The sequence below is a fragment of the Phalacrocorax carbo genome, chromosome 1 (genome assembly GCF_963921805.1).
Source record: "Phalacrocorax carbo chromosome 1, bPhaCar2.1, whole genome shotgun sequence".
NCBI classification, from domain to species: Eukaryota; Metazoa; Chordata; class Aves; order Suliformes; family Phalacrocoracidae; genus Phalacrocorax; species Phalacrocorax carbo.
Window position 1 is genome coordinate 86,468,012 of NC_087513.1, and position 12,557 is coordinate 86,480,568.

Sequence of the window (12,557 nt, forward strand, 5' to 3'; positions counted from 1 at the left end):
TGTACCATAAAATCCTGTGCCACTTCTCTTCCCTGTCATCCCTAACCCCTTCTGCCACCTCTTCTAACACTACATCACTGCATCAGCTGTACCTGTTGGGGCAATGTTGCTGTTCCCTCTTACTTCTCACTCCCCCTCCCAATGTGACACCCCAAGGCTCAAGGTCACAATCCTGTTTTCCCACCTGATGTCTTCACTGCTGCTAATCTCCTGCCCTCTACCTCTTCTTGTTTTCCAGCCACTTCTCTTCTTCCCATTCTGCTTTGGCAGCCTTTGTCATCTTGACCTGTTGCCAGGCTTTGATAGCCTATACCAACACCTACCACAACTGTTTTCTTCTGTCTATCCAGAAGTGCCACCCCTTTTATATTTTCATCTTCATCGCCTGAGTTCGCTTTGCCATCCTTACTAACTGGGCATACTCAAGAAAAATGGGATGAACACCTTTCATGTGGGATACAGAAACAATTGTTCAGTTGGGGTAAGGGAAGTCACAAAAAGCACCTGTGAAAAAAACCCTGAAGTTGTCTACAAATGAGAAAAGTAGAGAAGGCTATAAACTTTGGCACATTGCATGTAGCAAGCTAGTGAGGCAGGTCAAACAAAGCTTCAAGGAACAGCTAGCAAAAGGAATCAAAGCTAACATTAGATTGTTCTTGAAACGTATCAGGAACCTGGCAGATGTTTGGAAGGGCAAACTGGTGATCAGGCTATGAGAGGAGTGCACAGGGGAGGTAAGGCCATTGCAGAAATCTCTGCATCTGTGTTAAGTGTTGAGTGACGAGATCATCGCGGCAGAACTCATTCTTCAGCAGGGTGCGGTTCATCAATGGACATGTCTGAAATTGAAGTGGCTGTGGAAAAGGCTGTTCAACACACTGACAAAGCGAATAGTAACAACTCGCTGGGAGCAATGGCATTTGTCCAAGAGTCTTAAAGGAACTCAAGAATAAAATATCTGAACTGGTCGAAGCAGTGTGTAACCCATACTAACTGCCATCGTGGTACCTGAGGAGGGGAAAGTGGTGAATGCGATGCCAATTTTTAAAGATTTTACATGGGCTGTCTCCATGGGGAGAATGGACAGCTTAATGGAAAAGAAATCTGCAGAGGGTGAACAAACCACAGAAAGCACACCTACTCAGGAAGTCCCTGACTTGAAAATGCTTGAAGACTGGAAGAGCATTAATGAGAAGCATGATATGTTTGCCCTATTCATCTTGAGCTCTCCCTGAGAAGGAGGCTAGAGGAAGGGAATTCAGGGAGAAATCAAATGCTTATTGTGAGGAATGAGTAAAGAGGGGGAGAGGATAAGGTAAAAACATAAACCAGAAACTTAAGAGGGGTCACAGAGCACATCATCTGCAACAGCACCCACTGCTTCCTGAAGGCCTCTGAGGGTGCCAGGTGGTAGGTGATGCCCTGTGATCTTCTGCATAGAGCAGTAACAGCACAAGGGAATAGAAATAGGCTGTGCAACCACCAGGAACACCCCTGCAATCAAACGTCCTCATTCTGGAGCTGCAGGTGGCCAGTTTGGCCAGGGGCAGGTGGCAGAAGAGGTTCTGGGACTTGTTTGGGCTTCAGATGAAGACAGCAAGAATAAAAAGGGGAGAGGTAAGTACAGATAGAGTCTAAGAGGGTCTGGATGAACTAGAAGAAAGACTGAGCCTGGCACACTACTCCATGCTTGTGCCCCCTGTGGGCTGTGAAATCCATACTGTCATCTGCCAGCCTAAGGGAGGTGCATGCTGTTGTCCATCTCCTGATGGATGCATGCTTGGATGAATGCTGCCTGGTAGCATTGGAGCCAGCTGGGACCTGCAGAGTTGTTGGCTTTTGCTGAGGGACATAACGGGTACTGTGGTCCAAGCACTTCTAACCCAGCTCCTGGTGAAGGGGACGGCAGCAGTGACAGAAGGGTGTGTTTGTGTCAGCACCAGAAATGAAGTTTCTGGTGTCCTTCTCCTTTCTCCTCTCCTGATTCAGGGGTTGTAGGGGCAGAGTATGAGACAAGGAGCTCCCAATGCTGTAACCCTTGCATCTACCTGGGGACATGGGTGGGCATGGTCCTTATTCCTCTGCTGTCTCTCCTCTCCAGGAACTGCTGGCAACTACTGCTGGTCCTGGAGGCTGAAATCAGCCCTCTCTACTCCAGATGTGCTTTTTGAGATTCTCAGCTAATTTTTCATCCCGAGGGGGCATCTGCTATTCTTCAGCACCTGCTCATCATTCTTTGAAGGAGATGCATAGGTACCCACCATTCTGTGTGCTGGGAGAAGCTGAATTTTCAGATGGCCTGGGAGGAGAAGCATATTTTTGCAGTGTCTAGGAGCTGGGGTGGTTTAGTGTGACACATATGCTGTGGAGTGAAGCAATTGTCCCATGCTTTTGCTAACGTGTGACACACATTAGGGGGTGGTTGTAACAGAGCTGGAGGCTTTGGGAAAAGAAAAGCCCAATCCTTTTCCCTTCTTTCATTTTCCCTTTTTTTCCTTTTTTTCTTTCCAGTTTCTTTTTTTTTGAGAGAGGGGGAGAGTGCAGAATATTACAGGAGAGTCATTACCCATTGTAGCGTCATTGCTCCTGTCAGTAAAGTCCAGAGGAAGACCAGGCCAGAGAAAGTGATCAATGCAAAAGTTTGGTGTGACAAAGAAAAGCAAATGCACAGTGCTAATGAAGATGTGTCTTTGATCAGCATTTCATACTCTTCACAGTCAGAAGCCAAGGGGCAGTGTTCCTGCAGGCAGTGCTAGGGAGGAGAAGCAGCCATTGTATAGTTGTGAGATTACCTTCTCTATGAAAAGAGGTATCCAGCTATTAAGAACTACCTGAAGTCCATGGGCTTTCAAGAAGCTGCAGCCATGTGGGAGCCATCTTACTGTGTACATATGTGAACCCCCTACTGCTCACTGTGCCAATCCAAAGGAGGACTGTGGTGCCAAGCTCTTGCAACGGAGCTTGCAGCTTCAAGCTTCTGATCTGGAAGAAATGCACAGTAGTAGAGCATGAATGCTAGCCCTGATGCTTTGTCCTGGCCCACCCCTACCAAGTGGGTTGCAGTGATTCCTTGCAGTTCATTGACCAAGATGGGGGAGATGTGGGAAATTTTGGTATGTTTTCTCTGGTCAGTGTGGAAATCAGTTTCCTGTTTCATGCTAGGCTTTACCAAGTTACTGCCCATCATTGCCTAGTGGACTATAGGAGAGAGGTTTTAGCTTTGAAGTGTATTAGGCACTTCACTGTCTCTTCTAGATAATGCACATTCTCTCTGAGGCCCATACCAGCTAAACTTCAGCTACCTTCATAAAGTGCATCTAAACCAGTAGACTGCTGGATCTATTTTGCTTGCTTAAATTGAATGATCAGAGGCATAATCAAACAAGGGGAACCGATGAGGAAAAGATAATCTTGACGTTGGCATTGTTTGCAATGGCTGCTCTTTCAATACCACATTAGAAGTTTTGGCTTGTCCATATTCACAGTAGAATGCAGCCATAATCCCTAAGTAATCTTGTGTTGACTCAAGTGCAAATAACTTAATTTTACGTTTTGCAGATTGACACAATCTGTATAAAATGTAACGTCTCATATAAAATAATTATCCTAAAGAACTTGTTTAAAACACCTACATTTAATATTATTTGTAGACACACAGTATACCTTAAAACAGCTTGATCTGACTGACAGCTAATCAGATGATAACCAGATTCCTGCTTCTCAATTCACGTGGCCAGGCACTGATGCCATGTGGCACTTGGCCACAGCACATTTGACCTTGGAAAGCAGTGTGGCTCTCTCCCAGAGACTCAGGACGTGTAATATTATTTATACATGTCTTTAAAATGCATTCAAGTTTGTCTTTGATGAACTTTCAGTCTCTTAGTGGTATTTTCTGTAGTAAGTGTTTTATACTTAAAATATAAGGAACATTGTTGTTAAACACAACATCACTTTGTTTACCAGTAAGTATTTTTTTATACTTTAGGTTATATGCTTTACTTGGTTTTGTGGTTTAAATTAATCTTGAGACCCTCAGGGACACACTAAGTGTGGACTCCCCGTAGCATCTCTAGTGGGGAGCATCAGAGAGCAGGCAGCTGAATAAAATCAAGTGCCATGGTATATTTCTCCTTATAAGGAAGACAGCTACTCCTAACACATTTCTTACATCTCTCCCTTATTTTTTATCCCATTTATGTCAGTTTATGGGCCAAAAAAGCAGACGAACCACCAGCTCTCACTTCGTGTAACACATGCTTTGAAATTCTACCCAGTGTCTCTTTTAACTCACGCCGTTAACTTTTTAAAAATTATTACTGAAGAACAGCTTAAAAAAAGTAATGTGGCCTTTATTTGCACACTTCGAGAGGCAGTCTACCATTCTTACTGACAGGTGGCTAGGACAATCATCCTCATCGTTGAGTATACTATATCTTATTCTACTCTGAACATGCCTAAATATAACTTGCAGCTGTTGATTCTCACTGTGCCTTTCTCTGCAGGTTACGGTGCCACCAGTACTCTGTTTTCTGTGGTGTAGTTGAGGGATACCGGTTTAGTAAGAGCAGAGTGATGTCTCAAAGTGCCCCCTGTAAGGCATTTTCTGACCTTCCTAATTTGTCCTATCATTTTGCCCTGGACCACCTCCAAGCTTTCAATGCATTAAATAAAACATATGGGCACCTGTAGTGTCAACAAGTGTTGCAGCTTCAGGCTTTGCTGGGCTTCTGACTTGGCATTATCAGTCACAGGTGACAGTGACTTCTGCAGTGGTCACCAATGAGGTTCCTGCTCTTGGCAGATCATCCTTCCTCCCTGGCTGCATAGGAGCCAGCTATCACAAACCCACCGGTTATCTGGGGGTGTCTTTGAATACAGCAGGCAATACAAAAAGCTTCTGTGAGTCCTGCTCCAGAGTAGCACCCTCTGGGAGTGGTGGGACTGGTATTGACACCAAGCTTGGAGCTCACCTTCCTGAGTCCTAGGTGGTTTCCCCCTCTGGGCGTAACTCAGCCCACCTGTTCAGTGGCCGTGGAGCCACGCAGTTGGCTTGACTCCACAGTATGGTGTGGCAGGTGCACAGACAGAAGACAATTGTTGGAACTAAAAATATTTATTTGCCACACATCAAAATGAGAAGGAAATGATACAAGCAAAAACTGCTTCTGCCAGCAGTTACATTCTGCCCATGGCCACTCTTACATGTTCCCACAGGTCATGCAACCGATAGGGATTTGTGGATCAACAGCATTGAGACAGCGTGGTGGTCTGGTGCTTGAGGAGACTCCACTGGCATTACTGAGCATCTTGGTTGGGTATGTATGGCTGGCCAGGTGACTTGTGTTGATCTGAAGGACTCCACTTTAGATACTGAGCTTGCCATTTGCAAATTTTATCAACTCTATTTTTTACAGTTGTATCTCCTGCACTTGTAATATTGCAAATATTAAACAGCACAGGTCTTGCAGAGAGGCACACACTTTCAGCAGTGATTGCTGCTTCTTTTTGGACAACGAATTTTTGCCATTTGTCAGCTGGTAATTAATCCATATAATGCAAATTAGGATATATACATACACTATTATTTTTTCTTCAGAATTTACACATTTCTTGGTTTGTTAAATCTGCACCAGTGCTTTTATCAACCACATATAATATTTTGACAAAGAATGAAGTCAGGTTTCTCACAACTTTTTTTTTTTTAAACATACTAAATTATTAATGTAATTTCCATTGTTGAGGCCTTTTCTAGCTAACTTGTAATAACTTCACACCCTCTTACCTATGATTATTACTATGGAACGATCTAACAGTCATTGGTGCCATCTCGCTTTCTCTCTGTGAACACTGGCACAACATGCTCTTCTAAGACCTTGGGATTTCTGCAGTATGTCAGGATTTTTAAATACCTAACTCCACTAGGCCAGGTTCCTCCTCAGCCAAATCTTTTATGACTCTGAGATATAAATTCTATTAGCTACTGACCTGAAAATACTTACACATTAGAGATGCTGTTAAAACCTTAGTTTGCAAATAGATTAGGAAGTTACCATCTTCATGTAGTATGAATACACAATTCTGTTTCTTTCTGTATACAAACTTATATCTTTCCTGTATCAAAAAGCCTCCATCAGGAATCTTCTCTATCAACAGTTTTATCTATATCTGCCCAGTATGAGTGTAGGCTGTTGTTAGCATTTCTTGGTTTTCAGGGTATTTTGAAAAAACTCCTTCCAAGTGCCATTAGGACTTGCAGCAATCCAGTTTTTCCAGATTATGTTGAACACTCCTTATCACCTTGTATGCTTCATAAATTCTCACTTTTATTGTGTGCCATATATCTCCTTTCCATCCACGCCTTCCTTCTGCTCTTTTTTCCCCTGTTGGTTATATACAAGATTTCTAAGTGTTACCTTTAAATTCCCTGTTAGGCAGGAAAAGTGTTTAATCATATCTATCTTTTTCACAACTACAGAACCACAGATCTTCATCTTGTGAACTTCTAGCAGTGAAATTTCTATTAAAAATTTTATTGTAGCTTCCTCCTGGAGAGACGCATTGTTCTGATTGTGTAATTTGCGATAAGTTTAACCCATAACTTCCTTTGTTTGAGGACTTACCATTTCGAAGTACCAATTTTGCCTACATATTTGCCCAACTTCACAGTTAAAACTCACACATACCTAAGTATCTTGAACACCTACCTCATAGGCATTAACCAAATGTACCTATATACATCTACAGATCCATACCTGTATACACGTGTAAATGTTGCATACCTATTTACATCACATACACATACATACATATATACAGTCATACAAACACATATACAATTTTCCCTGAAACCAGAGAAGAGGCATTTCTAAAAATGGATGCATGTTGCCTGTAATGCATCATCCCAGCAAAGAGCTGAGGCTATCGATGTTGCCCTCCCAGGATGAAGACATGTTTTCCTGTGAGTCCACCTCTGAACAGTTGGTCACTCAGCTCCTCCTCCAAGGGCAGCCCTAACCCTCCCACGCCAACCAATAGCTCTGTTAATATTTGGACAGGGCTAGGTCTCCTGAGCAGGATGTGTCAAGAGGTGGGAGACAAAGGACTGCAGGTGGGTGACACAAGGGTTTCCTCTATTCTGAAGCCCTTAGAAGTTGCTCAGACTTTTGTTCAGCTGAAAAGGAGAGAGGAAAAAAAAAGTAGTAAGATGCAGGAAGACCAAAGCAGTGCAAAACATCACCTCATGCTGCCTTCCACCAGAAATGAGTCTCCAGCTCTTCTGCTCCCCATTTCTCCCTCCCAGATCCTGGGATATCCTAACCTCTACCTCTCCTGAGTGGGTGTGCAGGGGAGTGGAGGATGGTCCTTGCTGCATCTCGCCCATGAGGGAAGTGGCTCAGCATTTGAAACTCCTACCTGCTCTTCTCTTGAGCACATTGAAGAGGACAACGATGAAAATGATGGTAGCAATGAAACCCCCCACCAGTCCTTCCGATCCCGTTTGCTCTGCAGAGGAAGAGGAGGATCACTGACGTTAGGTTGGCTGGAGTGGCTGAACAGCCAGTGAGCTGCCACAGTTAAATGCGCTCCCCCAGCAACTGACCATGTGCATGCTCTTGTCAGGCACACAGATGCGACACGACACACGTGACCTAAAGCCACACAGACCCAGGGCCAGTTATACTGGCTGGACTGGTGTGTCGTAACTTGTTAAACTGCAGTGTTGCTTGCTTTTCCCTGCTGGGTCAGGAGGACACACAGGAGCAATCTCCCATCAGCAGGGAAAGTGAGAACCCAACAGCTCCAATGGGGAGAAGGAGAAGGACTTTTTGCTACAGTTCTCAAGCAGCACTGGTCTCTAGCTGAACATCAGGTTCAGCTGGGTGTCTATCTCCTTGGGACATGGCTGTTTTCTTGTGCCTGTCCAGTGAGGTCCAGCCCACATGATACAGACTTTTGCTCTGTTGCTCCACTTTTGGTCATGAAATCTCTTTTCCCCTGAAGGAAATGAGATACTTCCTCCCCCAAAGCTTCAGGGAGTGAAATAAAAGCTGAGAAAGTGAAAGGGAAAGGGAAAAGGAGGATAGAGAGGATGGGTATGATTGGACACCGGAGGAAAGCATGGAGAAACAGGCAGATGTAGTGCGACTCAGAGGTTTTGATCCTTGTGGTGGGTAGAGAAGGTGGAAGGAGGCCTGGGCAGGATGAAGAAGTTGCCCCTTGGCCCCTGACACCTACCTGGTGCCTTAAGATGGGCACTCACAGAGATGGGCTCTGCCAGGGTCATGTGTGACACATGGCAGCTGTAGGTGGCTGGTGCCTGCGCTGTGGCTGAGCTGATGCTGAGGTAGGAGGTGATGCTGTAGGTGCCATCTCGGCTTTGCCGGTGGCTGGAGAAACGTGCGTTTGAGAGAGGGATTTCCATGTCATCCTCAGGAGTCTTCTGTGTCCAGCTCACCGAGACATCCAGGGGGTAATAGCCAGCAATGTTGCAGGTCAGAGTGGTTGTCACACCTCTCTCGAATGACACCACTTCTGGAACAAGACGAACTCTTGGAGGCTCTGGAGGAGATAAAGAGGGAATTGACTTATTGCCAGCGGGGTACAAAAGCCCCTGCCCCCAAGGGAGAGTAGACAAGCTGCCTGTGACAATGAGCGTTGGAAGCAATGGGATAAGGGCGCAGGGCAAGGTTTCAGTGCCTGGGGACATGGGATTCCTGTTAGCCCCAGCCATTTCCCTTCCTCACCAGCCACATGCAACTGGATGATATGCTGTGCCTGGTGTAGTAGAGTGGACACCAAACAGATGTACGTCCCTTCATCTCCCACGCTCACTCCTTGCAGGCTAAGCGATGCGTCTCCACTCCCCAGAAGCTCTGCCACATCCACATGGACTTTTGGCTGGACTGCTGGGCCTGTGCTCCCTACCTGGTACTGGAAAAGGCTACGACCGCTGCCTCGGTGCTGCCTCCTCCACTCCAGGGAGGAGAATGAGGAGCTGGGAGCCAAGGCAAAGCGGCAGTCGAGGGTGACTGAGCTGCCAAGATGCGTGTACAAGGAAGTGTTGCGTGATGATGATTGAAATTCAACTAGAAACAGAAAGAAGAGCACAGGCAAGCAGAGAGTTAAACAGATGTGGTTAAAGAAGGCACCCTCAAGTAGGAAGGGCTGGTGGTGAACTCCCCACCTGGGGAAGGAGGAGGTACAGGCACCCTATGTGATGCCCCAGCTACCATGTGGACTGAAGAGCTGGAAGAAACCAGCCCGACAGGGTTAGCAGGGCAGGGAGACAGGGGGACACCAAGTGCATGCCATGGTCTTGAAGGTGCTTGTCATCCTCAGGGGCTGGGGCATGGGAAACCTTGAGAGGAGGCATGGAAGGGGCAATACGCATGACCCCTTTTTCCCTTAGCACCAAATCCCAGCAGCCTTCAGGTCCTGGTGAGAGGTGGGGCATGGGACTCTTGGGGAGGTAGGCTCCCCTCCCATCATGCCACTCGGTGCTGTGGGGACACCCCGGGCCACCTTGTCACCTGTGGTCAGCACTGTCCCCTCCTTGCTCATAGGAATCCTCAGCTTTGGGTGCAGTGTTGCATCATGCTCCTCCTCCTGGCTGCTGCAGTGGGGACTTTGGAGCACCAGGGTGACACTGATCCCACTGGAGAGCTGCAAGGTGGCCATGAACCAGGAGGTACGGCAGGGTGCCTCACCAGCCTGCTGGGAGCTGTATGGGAAGATCTCGCAGTTCACCTCTGCCCCATCACATTCCGCATGCAGGAGGGACTCTGCATATGGGATGGATATCGACTGGGCTGTAGGGATAGAGAAAGAGGTTTAACCATCTGAATCCAAAAGGGAAAAGAAAGTGAAAGGTGATGAGACACATTATCTTGAAGAAGCATCACGTGCTGTAGGGGCCAGTCAGAGCCCAGAAAAGCCAGGTGGCTAGGCTTAATAGATGAAGGCCTGCAAAGAATATGAGAGGTTTGTCATGACTATCTTATATACCTCAGCCTGTTGCTGTATTTTATCTTGCCAAATTGCAGAGAGCTTACTCTGGGCAAAGAAAGCTGTTAGGAAAGGAGAATAAACAGAACAGATTCCCTTTAGCTGTGTATGAGCTGTGTGTGCGTATTCCCAGTCTATGTGCATGCCCAGCAAGTTGTGTATGTGAAATGCCCAATAAAGACTTGCAATGGTTATTCAGTTTAGGCCTGAATCCAGAAAGAAAGAGGACACTGAAGCATCCCAGGTAAGGAAAGAAAGGGTGGCAAGAAGGTGGGAGTGGCTGGATGTACTGGATGCGTGCTGTATCTGTGCCTTTGATCCCACCACAGGCTAAAGTGTAGGTGTAAGCACCCTCATGATCTACACGCTTTTCATGGATATCACTTGAAATTCACTGGGTGTCAGCAATGCCTGACCGTAGACTGGCTGTAGTGTGCTTGAACTCACCCATGCCCAGTCCATCCACACCACTTGAAAGAGAGCTTGGACCCAGGATAACAGATCCTGCTGTGCCTTCAGCTTCCTCTCTGAAAATGTCTCAGAGCCTTGAACAAGCCTGTACTGAAGCACATGCTCCGCAGATAAGCGCTGTAGGCAGTGATCAAGACCACAGTGAAGTACAGCCTCAGGCCTTTGCTTGACTGTGTTTGCAAAGCTATGTCCAAAGCAAAGAGAACTGGGGCTGGATTGCAGGTTGGCACCCATGGGTGAAGTAAGGAGAGCCGAGTTGCACAGAGCCAGCCTTCTGAGCAGGACTGGTCTGCTGCATGATGCTTCCTGCTAGCAAAAAACACCTGCATGGCTAAAGATGTGAATGCTCTTCAGAGGTGTAATAATACTGTAATATAGCAGAATAATTCCCAAGTTGTTTTTGAAAAAGTATTTCCCAAGAAACAAGCCATCTAGGACAGCCCCAGTAGGAATGAGGTGCCTCAACAGGGCTTTCTAACATCTTCCACAAACTTCCTTTCTTAAAGTCCAAATTGCCAAATTCAGGGAATCACGCATATGACTTCAGTGGCCATTCAAAAATTACACAGCTACAGTGAAGAAAGTTAACTCTATTCCAGCTAAAACCATGACAATTACCTAAACTCAGTTAAAGAAAAATCTTGCAGAAGCCTGGTGTAGGTACGTGGCCAAAACCCCGGCAGCAGCTCTCCCACTCACCTGAGGTTTCAAAGATAATGGGAGAAGAGTAGTCAGGATTTTCCTGCGGGACTTTGTACTCATTCACATCATCCAGGTTCCCGTCATCTCTGATGCTGATACCCCTCAGCACGAGGGTAGCAGGATTCTCGGAGGACGAGCCGCTGAAAGCCCGTGGCAAGCCTCTTACATCTTCCATCACGTAGGAGCAACCCAGGGCAATATCCACGCTGCGAAACTGAGGCGCTGGTGTGGGAGCTTTCGCTGGCCCTTTAGGGAGGGAAAAGAAATGATTGCTGAATACATGAACCCCACTGCAAACAAAGAGGAGTGTATGCGTTTCTTGGGGATGGAGGGTAAATAACGGTGAGGCTGGGGGCTGGCTGCCGCTTTGGGGTTGCTCTCCCAGCCCTGTGCCACCCTGCCCCGGCAGCAGCAGCAGCAGCCTTGAGGCAGACCCTAGTTTTCCCGACCTTGACTCGGAAAGGGGTGGGATAGGGGTGGGATGGGGGGGGGGGGGCCGCTCACCCGCCTGCAGGGCCCGCAGGGCCCCGCACAGCACCAGGGCCCCGCACAGCACCAGCCCCCCGGCCATCCTGCCCCGCACCGCAGCCGCCCCACGGCCGCCCCCAAGCCCTGGAATCCGCACGGGTACCGGGCCCGGGCTCCGGCGCCGCCAGCAGCAGCAGGAGCGGCAGCGGCAGCAGGAGGAGGAGGCCGTTTGTTTCATTTTCACTCTCGCAAAGCACAAGGGAAAAAAAAACCCCAACCCTTAAACCCGTTAACTCTTGCTTTACCGAACGCAGGAGGCAGCAGGGAAGCGGGGCGCGATCAGCTGGGATTGAGGAGCATCCCCAAAACCGCCGCTGGGCTGCTTTTGCAGTGTCCCTCTTTAAATCAATATTGTATCAGCCTTTCCCACCGCGCTTCTTCGTGCAAGGTCACCTCCAGCCCTGCCGAGCAGCCTCTGAAAGCAGCCATATCTTTGCAGCTTGCTTTTTTAGACGACTTTAGCTTTGTGAAAGGCTTGGATGTTGAAGCAGGTTTGTTTATTTTTCTTTTCTTTTCCTCCTGCAAAACCTTCTTTAGCTGCATAGAAGCTGGTTTGCTCTGCAGCAGCATGATCTACCCCTCCAAGCCCGGCAGCATGTGTGGCCACCGCCAGCCCTGACTTTGTGGGCAAAACATCACGGGAAGAAAATTAAGCCATGAGAGAGGAGTTCTGAGTATTTTAACTACTGCTTTTCCCCGTCTTTCAGACACACACAGAGAAAATGGCTGCTTCTCTGCTGTTCAGTTCCTCTCTTCACAGTGGTGAAGCCCTGCAGTAACACAACTTATCCTTGCTGTGGCCTGCTATAATTATGTATACACACCTGCAGAAAACCATGATAACCCCC

General features: G+C 47.3%; 1 protein-coding gene across 2 annotated transcripts; it reads right to left on the reverse strand.

Moving 5' to 3' along the window:
- Positions 1-5,379: 5,379 nt before the first annotated feature.
- Positions 5,380-12,166, reverse strand: TAPBPL (TAP binding protein like). 2 transcript variants are annotated; one of them, XM_064464867.1, is made up of 7 exons: positions 11,955-12,166; positions 11,179-11,427; positions 9,534-9,812; positions 8,748-9,089; positions 8,239-8,562; positions 7,417-7,506; positions 5,380-7,174 (listed from the first exon to the last, which is right to left on the reverse strand). In XM_064464867.1, the coding sequence occupies exons 2-7, from the start codon at positions 11,354-11,356 to the stop codon at positions 7,134-7,136; spliced, it is 1,254 nt and encodes a 417-aa protein (XP_064320937.1). In that variant the 5' UTR covers positions 11,357-11,427; positions 11,955-12,166; the 3' UTR covers positions 5,380-7,133. The 2 variants fall into 2 exon arrangements, with proteins under 2 accessions (XP_064320937.1, XP_064320928.1); XM_064464858.1 differs by lacking the exon at positions 11,955-12,166 and adding an exon at positions 11,686-11,877.
- Positions 12,167-12,557: the final 391 nt, after the last annotated feature.

Coding starts and splice junctions, on each gene's coding strand:
- TAPBPL (XM_064464858.1), bottom strand. CDS start 11,752: ATGGCCGGGGGGCTGGTGCTGTGCGGGGCCCTGGTGCTGTGCGGGGCC. Junction 9,090..9,533: donor GGGGACAGTGCTGACCACAG/GTGACAAGGTGG, acceptor TTCTGTTTCTAG/TTGAATTTCAATCATCATCA. Junction 7,175..7,416: donor TGTGCTCAAGAGAAGAGCAG/GTAGGAGTTTCA, acceptor TCTCCTTTTCAG/CTGAACAAAAGTCTGAGCAA.